At 31.0% G+C, this 17488-nt stretch overlaps 1 protein-coding gene across 4 annotated transcripts in view; it reads right to left on the bottom strand.

Annotated features, from left to right (window-relative positions):
* LOC127708269 (caskin-2-like) overlaps window positions 1–17488 on the bottom strand; it is an 87578-nt gene that overhangs the window by 36555 nt on the left and 33535 nt on the right. For all 4 annotated transcript variants that reach the window (XM_052213110.1, XM_052213111.1, XM_052213112.1 and 1 more), the window contains 3 exons: window positions 10387–10495; window positions 8767–8907; window positions 4646–4689 (listed from right to left, as the gene is read on the bottom strand). In XM_052213110.1, coding sequence (XP_052069070.1) covers window positions 4646–4689; window positions 8767–8907; window positions 10387–10495 — 294 coding nt within the window. The remainder of the gene's footprint in view (window positions 1–4645; window positions 4690–8766; window positions 8908–10386; window positions 10496–17488) is intronic.

Genomic DNA, 17488 nt, shown 5'->3' with positions numbered 1-17488 from the left:
ATGAGTAAAAATAATGCTATCAGTATTTACATTAGAGACAGAAAGGGTGACAGATGGTTAAATGACTTTATTGATTCTCAACAGATAGATCTTTATCAATTAGTTAATTGATGTAAAACAAGATCTATGGAGAGATTAATGATTGTAGGGTATTCATTAAGGGACATTCAGTTCTCAAACAATTGTGTATTTTGTCTCATAGTATGAAGTTTGAGTTAGGGATTTCCGTTTTACTCTGTTTCAGCTCTAGTTATCACAACAATGATATGTGGTCATCAGCGTATTACGATGCAAATTAATTTGGACAACAGGAAGTAAGACTTAATGAACTAATTAACTTGCAATAGAATTCCAATACCTATACAATAAGTAGATCTTTTATGAATAAATAAGTAAAAATATGTAGTTAGTAGTAAAATTTCTTATCCATATTCACGTTTGAGTAAATTGATATCAAAATTTTATTCTAAATCCTGAAATTGACACCTTCTAAGATGTAATGTTTTTCGTCACAACGTGCATACAAGTAGAGCTCTTTCTTAAAGTTTTTATCAAGAAATGATAAATTGAATATGTAATCTATGTGAAAAAAAAATATACTAAATTTAAATAATATCATATTATAAATCTGCCTAGTATCTTTATGTAATTTATTACAGGAGTTTTAATTACTTGACGGAAAATAAAGTAGGGGAATGAACTCTACTTAGTTAACTGTCAATCATCTAACAGGTGTTATGTAACAATCATACCTACATTTACTTATATCCTAATCTAATTGTAAACATGAAGGCACCAAAATTTAAACAGTTTCTAAGCCATTAATGAAAAATGATAACCTTGAATAAGCGCATGTTTTAAATTTTTGAAAAAAAATCAAAGGAGCAAAAAATTAGATTAGGAAATAACCAAAAACACTTGTACATAATTGTTAGAATAAACCAGGCAATATAATCTTAAGTATTTAATTTTGTATTTATTAGTTGCATATAGATATAAATGTGTTCTTCCTTTTCCTAATATTCTACAGGAAAGATTATCTATCATGCAGTAGATTCAATTTTTTAAAACAGATTTTTCTACTAGTAGATCCAGAGCAGATATAATGAGAAGAAAAAAACACATACTCTAGAAATAGCTTTGCATTCAAGGCCCTGTCTTAGATAAGCTAGATGTTTTTCTGGGGTTTTTTTTTCTATCTTTCTATCAATTTATGGGGATATCCCCCATGAGAGGTGTTGATCTGAATTTTGAAATTCTTATTATATAAACTAAAGACCTCAAAACAGGGATTCAAATGAGTTAAAAGGGTATTAAAGCAAATATATACTCATCTAAACAATATGGTTGTAAATTAAGAACACTTATGACAATATAAGAGGAGCATTAGGTCCTCTTGTGCTTAAAATCCCCAAAGGAGATTTTGAAAAGTTGGCAGGTATGGCAGGCCATTTGATCCAAAGAAAGTTTCACCAGTTATTATGGATGAAATATATGGGCTAATTATAGTCAAAAAGTTCTATTGGGAACATCTAATATGCAACATAGAAACAAACATTTAAGAAAGCTGCACCTGAGTCATATGTACTAATACACATTCAAAGAGGCAAGCTGTACAAACCAAAATGAGAAAATATCTACCTGGAAGGTTAAAACATAGGAAATGTAGAACTGAACATATCAAAATGAGAAAATCTCTCTACCTGGAAGGTTAAAACATAGGAAATGTAGAACTGAACATATCAAAATGAGAAAATCTCTCTACCTGGAAGGTTAAAACATAGGAAATGTAGAACTGAACATATCAAAATGAGAAAATATCTCTACCTGGAAGGTTAAATCATAGGAAATGTAGAACTGAACATATCAAAATGAGAAAATATCTCTACCTGGAAGGTTAAATTATAGGAAATGTAGAACTGAACATACCAAAATGAGAAAATCTCTCTACCTGGAAGGTTAAATTATAGGAAATGTAGAACTGAACATACCAAAATGAGAAAATATCTCTACCTGGAAGGTTAAATCATAGGAAATGTAGAGCTGAACATACCAAAATGAGAAAATCTCTCTACCTGGAAGGTTAAATTATAGGAAATGTAGAACTGAACATACCAAAATGAGAAAATATCTCTACCTGGAAGGTTAAATCATAGGAAATGTAGAACTGAACATACCAAAATGAGAAAATATCTCTACCTGGAAGGTTAAATCATAGGAAATGTAGAACTGAACATACCAAAATGAGAAAATATCTCTACCTGGAAGGTTAAAATATAGGAAATGTAGAACTGAACATACCAAAATAAGAAAATCTCTCTACCTGGAAGGTTAAACATAGTAAATATTGATCTGAAATACTGTTCTGTGAGGAATTCTTTATCTTACTAGAATAAAACATAAAGTTTTTAAGTCAATGAACCATGATTGAAGGGCTGGGTCAAATGATCTTAATGGAAATGACATGGGCCATTGGTAATACAAATGCCTACAAAATATCATTGACTTATAATTAGTGGTTTCCCTTAAACTGACCTAAGCACAGACTCTTACATTTGTTGATGCAGACACTTATTTTTTAGTCTCGCCTCTGGAACTTTGTTGAGGCAAGACAAAAATGGTAGTCAAAAGACAATAATAGAATCAAAGAGGGTATAAAACAGCAAACAAAAAAACTGAAATAAGTTACAAAATCAATCAGAAGCTTCATGGAAAGACATGGTTCAACTGTTGCTATACATACAGGCACCTATAGGTAAGTCACATTTAGGGTGGTATATTTCTACTGCAAACGATCAAATCTTAGTTGTATGTATAACCATATATTTATAAAATTCTAGCATTTTTGTATTGTTGAGTTGCTTTCTCATTAAAATTTGCTTTTGTATATGTGGTTTATATCATACAAGATATAAAAGTAGAGAAGGGTTATTGGTAACTGGAGGAACTACTTGCTGATTTCTGTAGAATGTGATCAAATTAGACAGCATCTTTGTAGCAAGTAAAAAGAACAACTACTGGAAAGATTCCTATAGAACATGATGAGAACATTACCATGTAACAATTAATACGATAAGTAGTACTAGTAGGTCATCTGGTTACCTGCCAAAAGTTAATTACCAGTGCACAAACAATTACTGTCAGTACTATGTGGTCACTACAAACTAATATAACGACTAACACCACTGACAAGAGAATATCCATGTAGAAAAAGATGGCAGTGTTCTTCTGTCCAATAATAGTGTCAACACATGGCATGAAGGACAGTATTAGTTAGCCTTGTTCCTCCATATTTAGAAACTGAGATTGATCAAAATTCTAACTGCTAAGGTATTATTGTGGTTAGCATGCTCCCCTTAAGTGTGGGAGGTCTTTGGTTCAATCCTAGCCTGGTCAAACCAAAGACTCGAAAAATGGTATTTGCTGTTTTATCTGAAAAGCATGCAACATTTAAGAGAAAGAGCAAAGATGGTTTGACTAAGTGTCAGAAAATTGTGTCTGGGTAAGATGACATGTCTTCCTGAATAAACTTATGAACTAGCTTGTTTAAAATCCAGCTCAGCATGTCTGTCTAGTACAAAGCAGGTTCATATTTGATATGTTCTCTTCCTGGTATTCATGAATATTTGACACTGAATGTTATCCATCATCATCAAAGTAGTAATGATGAACTCAAACAGATAGTTCCCAAATGCTCCATATAAAAATAGGAAGATGTGGTATGATTGCTAATAAGACAACTTTCCACCAGAATTCAAATGAAGTGGATATAAGAAATTATAAGTTACTGTACGTCCTTCAACACAGCCATATTTTCATAAGATCTTTTTCTTGGCTCTTCAAAATCATAAATTTTAAAAGAAATATAAAACCAATTCAAAATTCAAAATTACAACTGATCATGACATAATATTGTTGTAAATACTTTGACTCTGTTAATCTTAGACCTCATACATTTTAGAAATAACTAAGGTGTCATGGGATGATAAATATGAAAACTGAATGTTGATTATTTACTGTCCAATAGAAAAATCTTGATGGAGCTGTGACTTGAATGTTAATGAGACACAAACAATAAATTAATGAAAGCTGTCATGCTTTAAAAAAGCTCCAAAATTTAATTCATGAATTTGTGCAACCATATTCTTATTTGCATTTGTTTGGAACCAAAGAGTAATAAATTTGTGGTCTTGGAGAAGCTAAAATCAACAAATAATTCATTCTGAGCATCAGACCTGAAATAAATTCCTACCTGACATGTTTACTAAAATCCCACAGCCTACAATACAATCTGATATGGCTAGATTTCATGTGAAGTGATCTATTTGTGAGTTTTTCAAGTGATGCAGTTTAAAGAAATTGATTTTTCAAAAGATTGCAATGAAAGCTAATTTATCTTTATATTAATTACCATGGTTCTCCTTCAATACAGACCTACAAAGCATAAAGAAAACTTGAAAATGTCAGAGCTGTTGGATATCCTGCAGAGAACATCTACTCATCCTAAAGTCCAGATTACAATCCTATAGGTTTATCTAATCACCAAAGTCATGGTCGATCTTCTAAATATCTACAACTCTGCATAACATATTTGAATATCTGTGTTCAATGTATGTTTTTTTTTCATGCTTTATTTTCAACTTACCTCATAAGAACTGTAATGTGGTGATATATACCTCACATCATGGTCTGTAAGATAAGAAAATTCCAAACATCAAAGAAAAAAAAATGTACTAATTCCCACAGGTATGGTACAAGTATTCTCACTTTAAATACTGCATCAATATTCCTAACAAAGTTCTCCAATTATAAACTGGTCAGAAAAAAAGATCAATGCTAAGAGAAGACATTCCATCAATATATTTATGACCTACACACTTGATGGTTGTATAGCCTGTTTCCAAAGTAACTGATGCTGTTGTTATAGTCTGTTTCTTAAATGCTGCTAGCACAGAAGGTCCGAGTACACAGTTATTTCGTAGTGCATTTCTTTTAGACAATAAATGGAAATTAAAAAAATCCCACCTGCGCTTTCTCAATAATATTTTTACAGTGTGTTGTACTACTTTTGGGACAAATTATATCAAAATTATAGAAAACTTCATCGGCTCTAACTCAAAATATGGACAATTTCATGCTAAGGGGGTCTTCAAATCTTTTGACAGCTTCCGATGTGCTAATTTTTAACATTTTTCAGCTGGACCAAATCACTACTTTACTTTAAAATTCATGACCCAAATTTTTTTACAGTGTCATTTCACCCCCCTACTTACTATTTGAGTCATAAAACATGGAGAAATAAATTCGGAAGGGGTATAAAAAAAATCGACAAGTAACACACTGTCCACACTAGGGACTATATTCGTGGACAACGAAAATCAAAGGACGATAACTGTGTACCCGGACCTAATAGGGTAGAAAAAGTTGACCAATCTTAATGAAACTTGGTATGACTAAAGCTTATTAAATTATAAGACTGCTTACAAAGTTTCATGGCAATAGGATATATATTATAGACAATATGACTAATTCTATATTGAACTTTGAGTGTTAAATTTAGACGTTAAAATTGAAAATTTTCAACTATCAACAATTGAGGCTTAAAAAATTAAAATATTGCAAAAAAATACTTTTGAAATGCCTTAATATATAATATATTATGTATTAAAAGCAATAGAGTACTCATTTGATTCATCAGACTTATCATAATTATTAAAAAGTCAAATTTATATGAGCCTGTGGCTAAAAATGGAGGTTTTCCAATGAAGGGGGGCCTTACATGAAGATGTAATATTTTCCAGCAATTTTAAATTTGTAAAGCTTTTTGGTTATAAATAATCCTTACATATGTATTTAATGTACTTTAAATGGAAAGAAAACTTACAAATAACATATCACATTAGCTTAAAAGGGTCTTAGGCCAAGTAAGACTGAAAATAATTTAGGGTCAATTTAGGCCGTATCACATATTTACATTTAAAAATGCATATTGAAGCTATATGAAATAAAATTTTGTGTCTTTTCTATCATTTCTATACTCAGGTGACATGATACAATAAATCTGAGCACAAAAAGACTCTTGCATTCAACTTTTTTTGCAGACAGTATGGTCTGATACAAAGATTTTTCACTTTTTAGTGAAAAACATGCATGCAATTTTAGTCTCAACAGGCTTATATTTGAACCACTTGCTATCCTACAGAAGAAAAGAAAGGTATTATGTGACATAAAACAGGTACAAAAGACATTGTTAAGTGCTTTTTATACAAATTTAGTAAGGTCTTTATAATGGACTTCAACTTTTATGTTCCAAGCTCCTCACATTTAACTTGATCCAAACAGGGCGTTAGACGAGGATCATATATACAACACATTTTGCGCATATTGTCTGAGATAATCTTCTTTTCTGTAGATTCAGAGTTCACAAATGAGTAATACAACTGGATTGAAACATAGAAACACAAATATTGACACATAAAAACCTGTCAGATAGAAAGTCAGAATGCCACTTATGCATCAAAATTGAAAAAGCTATGAAATGCTTATTTTGACCATAAAATGCCAAAATTGGTCATTTTTGCAGAAATTCTATCAAATAAAAGTTTAAATCCTTTAGTTTTATGCTATTTGATAAATTGACACCATCAAATCATTCAGGGAAGTTGCCAAAGTACAGATTCTATATTTCCTGATTTCACCTCTTAGGTCCGAGTACACAGTTATTTCGTAGTGCATTTCTTTTAGACAATAAATGGAAATTAAAAAAATCCCACCTGCGCTTTCTCAATAATATTTTTACAGTGTGTTGTACTACTTTTGGGACAAATTATATCAAAATTATAGAAAACTTCATCGGCTCTAACTCAAAATATGGACAATTTCATGCTAAGGGGGTCTTCAAATCTTTTGACAGCTTCCGATGTGCTAATTTTTAACATTTTTCAGCTGGACCAAATCACTACTTTACTTTAAAATTCATGACCCAAATTTTTTTACAGTGTCATTTCACCCCCCTACTTACTATTTGAGTCATAAAACATGGAGAAATAAATTCGGAAGGGGTATAAAAAAAATCGACAAGTAACACACTGTCCACACTAGGGACTATATTCGTGGACAACGAAAATCAAAGGACGATAACTGTGTACCCGGACCAGAAGAGCTGAGCAATTACAATGACCATTATCAGAAGTTGAAGATTCATTCAATAATGTTCCATTAATATTTATCAGCTGTCAAATATAACTCATTTTTATGTTAACCTAGTTAACAAAAAACTTGTTACTTCTATTTCTCTATAATGCTATTTTTGAGAAAATGTTTGAATTCAGAAAAATAAAACACAAAAAAAACCAGAAAATTTAGAAAGTTAATAATTATCATTTAAAAAAATATATAGAAGCTGCATAACAATATAAGAACATTTTATCATAATTTTCCCAAACATGTGGCATATGTTAATATAAGTTTATGATGTGTTTTTTACCTTTAATTATACTTGTCACTATAATATACCTTAATTTATATAATATTCTATGCACTAATAATTACAAAAAAAAAAATAAAAAATACTAAAATTTGTACAAAATTAATGTTAATGGTTTGTTCAACATCAAAAGCAAGGCCCAAAGTATGTTTTTTTTTTAAATACAACCTAAAGACATTGTTTTGAACAATACTTTTGCCTAAAGTCTTTCTAACAACAATAGAAGATAATTTACATTTATCACAATTTTGTTGCTTTTTCCCTTATAATTTTTTATGAAAAATTCTAAAATATCAAAAATCATTTTTTTTAATCAAGACCCACATGGGCAAAATAAGTTTAATGTTGACATACTTTTTGTCCTCATTCTGTACAGTCCATTGATAAATTGATCATTTAATTCTTCGTGCTGACATTTATCACCTCAAAAGAGTCTATTTCTTACTAATCCCTTAGAAAGGGATCCCACTGTTTGATATTTAATCCCATTTAATATAGCTCAACCATAAAATAACTACTTTACAGTTTCACATTCAATTCATGTAATACAAGAAGACTATACACTATAATACTGTGAATATTAAATTAACCAAGAAAGTGATATAATAGAGAAATAAATTGGAATTTGATGTAGACAGCCCCTTAATGCTTACTTTATACCTAAATCTTTATGATTTATCATTAAATATTTTATACTGGGCATAATAATACATCAAATTCTATAAAAACTGCAATTAAGATGAAAGGAAAAATGAAATACCTAAAAATAATTAGTTTTTATAACCAATACATCATGTTTAAATAGATCGATGGTGCAGGTATGCATTTTAAAGAGTTTTTCTCACAGTATAAAGACCATTTGATTACACTAAAAATAAAACCCAAATATATTAGAATAATTGCCACTTTATATCAGACATCAGATAATAAATTAACGCATATTTGTTTCATTATTCATTCAACAATGGAGATCTGTAAAAATTTTCTAATTACTAGGAAGCCCAGAAGTTCCCCCTCCTCAATTTGTTGGGATATTTCACTGTGATTGCCCATAATCGGATGAGCCAAGTTGTTGTGAATATGGGCTACGAGAATTTAGAACGTAATGTTATGTAACTGTTTCCCAGAATTTTGAGCACACTATTGTTACTTAGCTATGAATCTATAAAAACATAACGCATCTCAACTAGCAAGACTTTATTTTCTTTCACAAGTCTAACAAAGTTAATAACTTAAGTGCTTTATTTTCTATATTCTGATATAAATCTAAATAAACTCACCTCGTTCTGGAGGAAAGAAAACTGATGGTGGAGGTGGCGGGAAACCATCCTCTGATGAAAACACATGTTGGTTACGACTTATAACGTCTGGTACTTGTGGCATTCCTACCTTCTTACCAGGAGAGTAACTTGACATCATAGCTGAAATAATGTTGCCAAAATATTATTTAACAAAAATCAGTGCACCAAAAAAACTGCCTTCAAAATCATAAACACTTCATGGAAAGCTATGTGATTGCAAAAGTATCTAATGCATCAAATATGCTGTGGCAAATTTATATTCGATATAAAATAAATATGTTTCAAAGTAGGATCTTGTACGTCTAACCTGATACAATCTTTGTTTAAATTATGTTTATATTAAAATGAGAAAGTTATGTGTTATTTATTTACATTGCTATCAGCTGTTATAGCCTTGACTTGTGTGTTTTATGGAGCTGTTGTTAAATATGATTTTTCTTAAATAAACTGTTTACTTTTAATATAGTATAATTCTGCTGAAAACAAAAACATATACCAAACAAAGTGGTAGCAGACAAGAGAAAGAAGATAAGCACACGATTTAGCTGATCAATATGAAGTTTATAACCAAATATCAAGAAACTCAGATGAGCAGTTGCTGAAAAATAAGTTAGGGGCAGATGAATGGACAGACAGAAGGAAGAACATAGGTTAACCATCCCTCCTTTGTAGTTAGGGTGAAGAACAAAGGTTAACCATCCCTCCTTTGTAGTTAGGGTGAAGGACATAGGTTAACCATCCATCCTTTGTAGTTAGGGTGAAGGAATAGTAAGTGACTTTAACCATCCCTACTTTGTAGTTAGGGTGAAGGAATAGTAAGTGACTTTAACCATGACCTTTGTAGTTAGGGTGAAGGAATAGTAAGTGACTTTAACCTTGACCTTTGTAGTTAGGGTGAAGGAATAGTAAGTGACTTTAACCATCCCTACTTTGTAGTTAGGGTGAAGGAATAGTAAGTGACTTTAACCATGACCTTTGTAGTTAGGGTGAAAGAAAAGTAAGTGACTTTAACCTTGACCTTTGTAGTTAGGGTGAAGGAATAGTAAGTGACTTTAACCATCCCTACTTTGTAGTTAGGTTGAAGGAATAGTAAGTGACTTTAACCATGACCTTTGTAGTTGGGGTGAAGGAATAGTAAGTGACTTTAACCATGACCTTTGTAGTTAGGGTGAAGGAATAGTAAGTGACTTTAACCAACCCTCCTTTGTAGTTAGGGTGAAGGAATAGTAAGTGACTTTAACCATGACCTTTGTAGTTAGGGTGAAGGAATAGTAAGTGACTTTAACCATGACCTTTGTAGTTAGGGTGAAGGAATAGTAAGTGACTGTAACCATGACCTTTGAGTTATAGACCTCAAAATCAAATGGGATCTTCATCTAACTTTATGTGACCATATATCCAAGTGAGATTGAAATCCAATGTGGAGTATTAGATTTAGCAGCTTGGTTCAATGTAAGTGAATGATTATTCATGTTAAACTAACTATTCTAACCCCCCTCCCGCTACTTCCGATTGTTGGGTAAAATAAGCACTCCATTTTCTGAAGAGAAGTAACCAAGCACCAAATGATCGCAAGGGTAGTATCTAGCTATAACTTACCACTTTTGTCAATAAGCACCACATGATCGGGAGGGAAGTATCCAGCCTTTGCTGTCCGACCGTCTGTTATAACACATCCTTTCCACAATCCTTCACTTTGTTCTAAAACCTAAAATAGAAAGAAAAAAATCATTACCTTTTGATCACTATAAAAATCTATATGTTTACATCCTGATTCTATCCAATCAATAATTTGTACCTTGTAAGTTTCCCTACAAAATTAACATTTCCACGGAAACAAAATGTAATTTTGTCCAGAAAAAACGTTGAATTTCCATGATTTTGAGGCATAGACTGTTGCATAAATCAACTAGGAAATGCACTGTTTGGTATCGTGCCAACGGAGAGGACATTTAAAAGTTATCTCTTAATAAAGTGTTTACTGTAAACATTTAGTTATGTAACCATTTACAGGTACACTTTAACTTTTCTTCAAACATTCCATACAAATCACTTTTATACGCTAGTGTTTAGTACACTAAATAATAATTCTAAATACAGAAGTGAACGCTGTATTTGATATTTTGATATCTTTTTATAAAGAGAATAAAGAGAAATCGTTTTGATTATATCGATTAATTTTTCATTGAAGTGTTATTAAAGTACTACTTTTTCAGATCCTAAATGATAAATCTATATAAAAAGTGAAGACTGGATTAATTTTTTTTTCTGAGTTTTGTAATATGAAAATAAAAATTCTTTCAATTCTTTTCCTTTGATAAATCAATTACTATGACTAATCAATTCATTTTCTTATTTATTCACATTCCATTTCTTGAAAAGGGGGGGGGGTTAAATAAAAGTATGCAAAGTCTGGGACTATTATACTAATGGCATAATAGTCCCAGGTAAGGTATGTTAAATGATATTTAAAAAAATTATTAAATATGTAATCACTTTTGTTGACTAAAAAAGAGTTTTTCGGTAAATTTATCCTTAATGCTCTTTGGTATTTAATCAACAAAAATGTAAAAATAGAGTTATTTATCAATAAGAAATAGATATTATAGTGTAGACATAAGCAGCATGAGAAGATTATAGACCAGCTGACCAATGTTTACATACACAAACAACAGGTTCTTGTTTATACATACTAGAGATACACATGCCACTCAGTGGGTGTCAAGTACATAAGTTCATCATTTAATGGTTCTCTGTCATATCCATTCACAAATCCAGCACTGTCATAAAACTAAGTCCAAAACAATTCTAACTGTGACAAGTTTGGTTAAATTTAGGTGTGATAACTAACATCTACTTGGATAATATTCCATAAGAAGTGATTGTGGCCCTACAGTCTCACAATGTTATAGATAATTCTGAATTAACTAACACATCTGAACACCAGAACCAAACAATGCAAAGATATGACAATAAAATATTGTGCATTAGAATTTTTTGTTTTTTTAATGTGGACACATTCTTTTTAATCCAAAGCAATGCAAAAAAACAGTTATTTTTAAGACCTTAGTTCAAACTTAACCTGAACACTACAAAAAATCATTCATAATATTTTAAAATTATTTCAATCTCACTAAGAAGCATTGCACAGAAGACAAGTTTACAAAGATAAGGCAAATGATTCTAAATTTGAACCCAATGTGCACTTTCTCCTAAACATAATCTGTTAAAAAAATTGTAAAATAAAGCTAACCCCACAATAAAAATCATTTTAAATTTAAATTTGACACTTTTTTCCAAGATGTGTTTTTCAAATTATTATTTGTACCATGTAATTAGATAACTTTACATGGTGGTAGTGTTTATCATCGGTCTAGACTGTTTATTTACCATTATATAGTGTTATATTCCACAGTTAATTAATCCTACATATGATACTTATTCTAATTACATAGATTTCCCATGGTAACCATTAATAAATTAGTTCTGTGGTCAGAACAGTTCTCAATTACTTGAAGATATAAAGGACAAAATTTCCTCTGAAATGATAAACTTGGATCTGTCTTTCAAAGAGTTAACTTAGTTTTGAAATGTCTAGGAATTAAAGTTGTTTTTCAGATAAAAAATAGAAAAGTCACTATGTATATTATTAAAATTTACAAATGTTAAGAAAAAACTGAGTATTTCATTTTTTTCTTAGAAATACTACTAATCCTTTGTATTCTACAAGAAGTATTAACTGTTAAAGAAATACACTACTGTTGTTCGATTTTTTTAAACCCCAAAGTTCTTGACTAATTTTTTTATAAATCATTTAATCAGTCCAAATGAGGGTCCTTAGTGTAAATGTTCAGTGAAATCTGTTCCTTTCCTGAGTTACTTCTTTGATTAAATTTCTTTTTAAAGGAATTTGCAGTCAAGACACTTATTAAATATTTAAATACATATAAATCTGAAAAATGTAAGAAGAATCGCGTATTTACACTAAAGTGTTCATGTAAATAAGGAACAGAAGGTGTGAAAATATTAAAACATGATCTCACTTGGTTGTCTTGTAAAAATGTTATCACAATTGTTCAAAGTTCAAAAGAGAAAGAAATACTGAACACCATACACTCAAACAAGAGTTAGTAGGAATAGCATTTAGTGCATTTAAAACTTTCCAATGTTTGTAAAGTTAGGAGGAATGTAGTGACAATATTTAAAACCTTTCCGATATTTGTTTGAGTACTATGAATAATACTTTGTGATATGTCAAAGAAAATTTGTCATGGCTTTGGAATTTAATGTCAAGTAGGAAACCAACTTTGGAAAAAAACCTTATTACATTACCTACTCTTTAAATCAATAAATGATAAAATTAAAATATAGTGTAGGGCAAATTACATCAGAAGTAAGCACAGCTTAATATCTTTATGTGCAGTGACAATATTTCCTATTGCATTACCTATTCCGTGATACCTTGATTTTATTTTCAATGTATAAAGTATTTGAACAATCATGATTAGTTCTATATAGACAACTGTGGTTTAATTCAATCTTATGATTCATATTTCTTGTTGAGAAAAACTTTTTTTAAGGATTACATAACATAATTTTGTGGATCATGTTTCATTGTATAAAATATGAGAACAACACGTTATAATTTCATGAGTTTGAAGCGCTTTTCTGGATTTACCTTCAACAGGAACTCTAAAAGCCACATATTTGAAAGCCAGGGATGTATAAGACCCGAAACAGTTGAAGAGCTATATGCCGAAAAACGACCTAAAACCTACTGTAGTCAAACCCAAGCCACAATTTCTGACTTTCATGCTTTTATAACTCATGAAAATCATACAAACTAAAGATTTTAATAATTTATACTTCCTTCCACTTAAAAAATTCTAGAGAAAGCTCTGTTGTCACTATCAAAGTTTTCCATCAAAAACTTGGTCAAAAGAAAGTTTTAAACAGGAGAACTTGGTGAAAGTCAGTTGTTGTCACTATCAAGAGTTTTCATCAAAAACTTTGTGACAGAAAAAGGCAGGAATTCAATGAAAATGCTTAAATATACTTCTCACAGAAGGACTGCATAGCATATTCTTCTGTGAATAACAATCCTTTTGAAGAAAGTAAATTAGAAATCGTACAATTGTGAGAAGAAGGGGGACAAGATACTAGTTGCAAAGAAGAAGACAGAGAAATACATTCAATTCTCTTCTTCAAAGAACTTGGTAGTGAGGACCTGGATCAATTCAGGAATTGTTTTAGAATGGACAAAGTGAAATTGTACAAATACATCTATCATTTCATTTCTCCGATAGCAATTTTATTTTACATCCTACTTTTCCTGCCAGTTTTGTTGTGAGGTAGTTGCATCATTTCTATGTTTGGCGAATTCCCGCCAAAATCCATCCAAGTTTCGAGAAAAATAGGATGAGATTCTATTCCATCAAAGTTCGTCCAAGTTTTCTTTGACGGTTGTCACTATCAAAAATCTTTTAAAATCTAAGCTTTGTAAATGCATCTGGCTTCCACAACCAGCTGACCCTAAATCCAAACTTTGTCATGTCACAGACTTCAATACAAGGACTTATACAATACCTCTGTGACTAATTGCAAAATACAGGAAATTTCATATCAAGAACTGTCTTCACTCTTTTCAGATAAAAAAAATTACACACATCGTAAAATCTAAACCAACAAAAAAGTGCCGTCTACAAATTATGCACATGAATAAAACGAGACTATTTCTTAATGTTGAAAATTGCTAAACTTAACTAAAAATACACATACTTCTTATAGTCCTTAACATACAATCAGTGATCACATACCACTGATCAAATGCTCTAAAACACAGGTCCATAGTAAAAGTGGGTCTAGGTCTTTCATTTAATAGTTATCTAGTTTGACCTTAGCTTGACATAACATTCACAATACATTAATTTTACATTTCTATTATCATTCATAGAACACTGACCTTAAAAAGTGATAACACTTGACCACAAACAAACAAATCTCAGTCAGACATACTGGACATACAAACTTCTGTGATTTCATCATCAGGGACCCAGTCAGTAGTTGTATTACTCATTATAATATAGTAATGTTCTTATCCATGACATAATGTTAACAAGTATCTTTATATCATGTGTAATAAGTGACATGTCACTAAGTTGGGCTTACACTAAAATATCATTTTATCTGAATAACATCAGAATACATTATAAGTTAACCTTAACTCTTTATAACAAAAATTAAACATCTAAGAACTAGTTAACAAAGTTGTCTTATTAGACATGTCTTTACAATGGACTGATTGATTGATTATTGGTTGCTTAATGTGACCTCAACCTCTTTACAGTGTACAAAACATTTGACAGTCATAAGATAGCTACATTCCACAGCCTCCTTGATCCCTCTAAAACTTCAATAATGAACATGACTGCAGTGCATTTAGTAAGCTCTTAAATGCCTAGCACCGAAACCCGTTAAGTATGCTTTTTAAATGACCCATAGAACTGACAAGTTGTTAACAACACAAAACTGCAGGAGAAATTAAAAAAACACTCTGAAATAAAATGGCCAACACAGGGATAAATCCACCATGCATGCTGCCAAATTAAAACAAAGCAATCTGGTGGTCTCCTTAAACTGTACCAATATCTTTCAAAAGCTTATCATTAGGACTTCGGTTTTGAAAATATTAAGGTGGCTTGAGGGTATTAAAACTTAATGTCAGAAAAACTTAATTTTTTCATATTTTAAAATCTAAAGTAAGGGCATTAAATTAAAAAAAAAAAAAAATAAAAAAAAGGGGGTCAACTTTTATCTAAGCTAAAATTCTGTTGTCTAAAATAGATTTTGTATAGTGCATTTTTACATTAAATTAATAGCGAAAAATAGTGTTGTTGACATATTCAAGATAAAATAATAAAGGTTTTTGTTAGATTTTGTTCAATTAAAATAAGAACAGCTAAGTAGAACAACACAATAAATAATATAGATGCCTGATGAGTTCTATTTCACTTCAAACACAAATAATTGAAATTTTGGTGGTAAAGGGGAGATAATTTGCTTTTATTTAGTAAAGAATTAAGAATGTAATAAATCAATTGGAGCCACCTATAAGTATGCAAGGTTATCAATAACTGTGATACCTCATGCACTAATTAGACATAATAGTAATAGATTTTAACAATTTGCATTATTTAATATTTGGAAGTTCACCTTTGGCATCTTAATTAATAAGCCTGTCAAAAAATTTAAATGAAGGAAACAGTTTAATGACAAAAAGCAAAATTGTTTCAAATCATAATCCAAAATAATCTTCGACAGAAATATCTCCTGTTTGGAAGTATGACAAATTAGCACCCATGATTTGAAACAATTTTTGAACAGTACACAACAACCACTTAAGGAGAATACCTACTATGGTCCAGTATGATAACTAGTTATAATGATATTTACTGAAGGCCTAACACTAATCTCCTAGTATCACAGTTCAAGGAAACTTCATGTATCATTTCTAAATAAGCCTATTCTACAATGATATTCATATATTATAAATCAATTACAAATGACGGGAGGATTTACTCTGCCACTTCTACATGCAGTAGTATCTAACAATAAAGACAAGAGTGCTGCTTTACTGATCATCATTGAATTTATGTTAAAAGTCATTAAGATAAAGGTTTTACTACAAGTACCACATAAACTTAACATTATTATTATCAATGATTCAATTTGATAAGGTCAGATGAACCCTACCAAATGGACAAGTCCACCATACAATCATTCAGTATACTAAATGTAGTAACCTTATAGCTTATATCATCTTAGAAACCGACCTTACCACACAGACTTAACATTGACCAATCAACATGAAAATAAGGTAAAGGTTGGATGAAACCTGCCATTCAGACTTTTACACTTTAAGGATGTTCGCTCCTCTGTTTAAAAATAACAAGCTTTTTAAAAGATTGTTATAAATTGATAGTACATAAATAACGGACCTTAAAGAGTAGAAACTTGAGGCTATCAAGAGCCTGTGTCGCTCACCTGTATTTACTGATGCTTTGGAAATCATGTAAAATAAGGTTAAAATCATAATTAATAGTATTAGATATTAGATATTATAATGATATCTAAGATCATAACAAAAAAACTGCAAAATTTTTGTAAAATTACTAACTCAGGGGCAGCAACCCAACAACGGGTTGTCGGATTCGTCTGAAAATTTCAGGGCAGATAGATCTTGACCTGATAATCAGTTTTACCCCCATGTCAGATTTACTCTAAATGCTTTGGTTTCAGAGATATGAGCCAAAATCTACATTTTACCCCTATGTTCTATTTTTAGCCATGGCGGCCATCTTGGTTGGTTGGCGGGGTCATCGGACACATTTTTTAAACTAGATACCCTAATGATGATTGTGGCCAAGTTTGGTTAAATTTGGCCCAGTGGTTTCAGAGGAGAAGATTTTTGTAAAAAGCTGACGACGACGACGACGACGATGACGCCGACGACGACAGACGACGGACGCCAAGTGATGAGAAAAGCTCACTTGGCCCTTCGGGCCAGGTGAGCTCAAAAATGTCAGGTCCATGTCTTTGTTTTTGAGATCTAATAAATTGAAAATTTGGCAGGAAATGATTCTCTCTAGATTTTTCATACATTTATCATTGGCACCTTTTTCTTTCAAAAAACTATGAAAAA

This window comes from Mytilus californianus, unplaced genomic scaffold (assembly GCF_021869535.1).
Source record: "Mytilus californianus isolate M0D057914Y unplaced genomic scaffold, xbMytCali1.0.p SCAF_7, whole genome shotgun sequence".
Classification (NCBI taxonomy): domain Eukaryota; kingdom Metazoa; phylum Mollusca; class Bivalvia; order Mytilida; family Mytilidae; genus Mytilus; species Mytilus californianus.
Note: the sequence above shows the minus strand (reverse complement) of the source record. Positions and strands in the feature narration are given on the sequence as shown.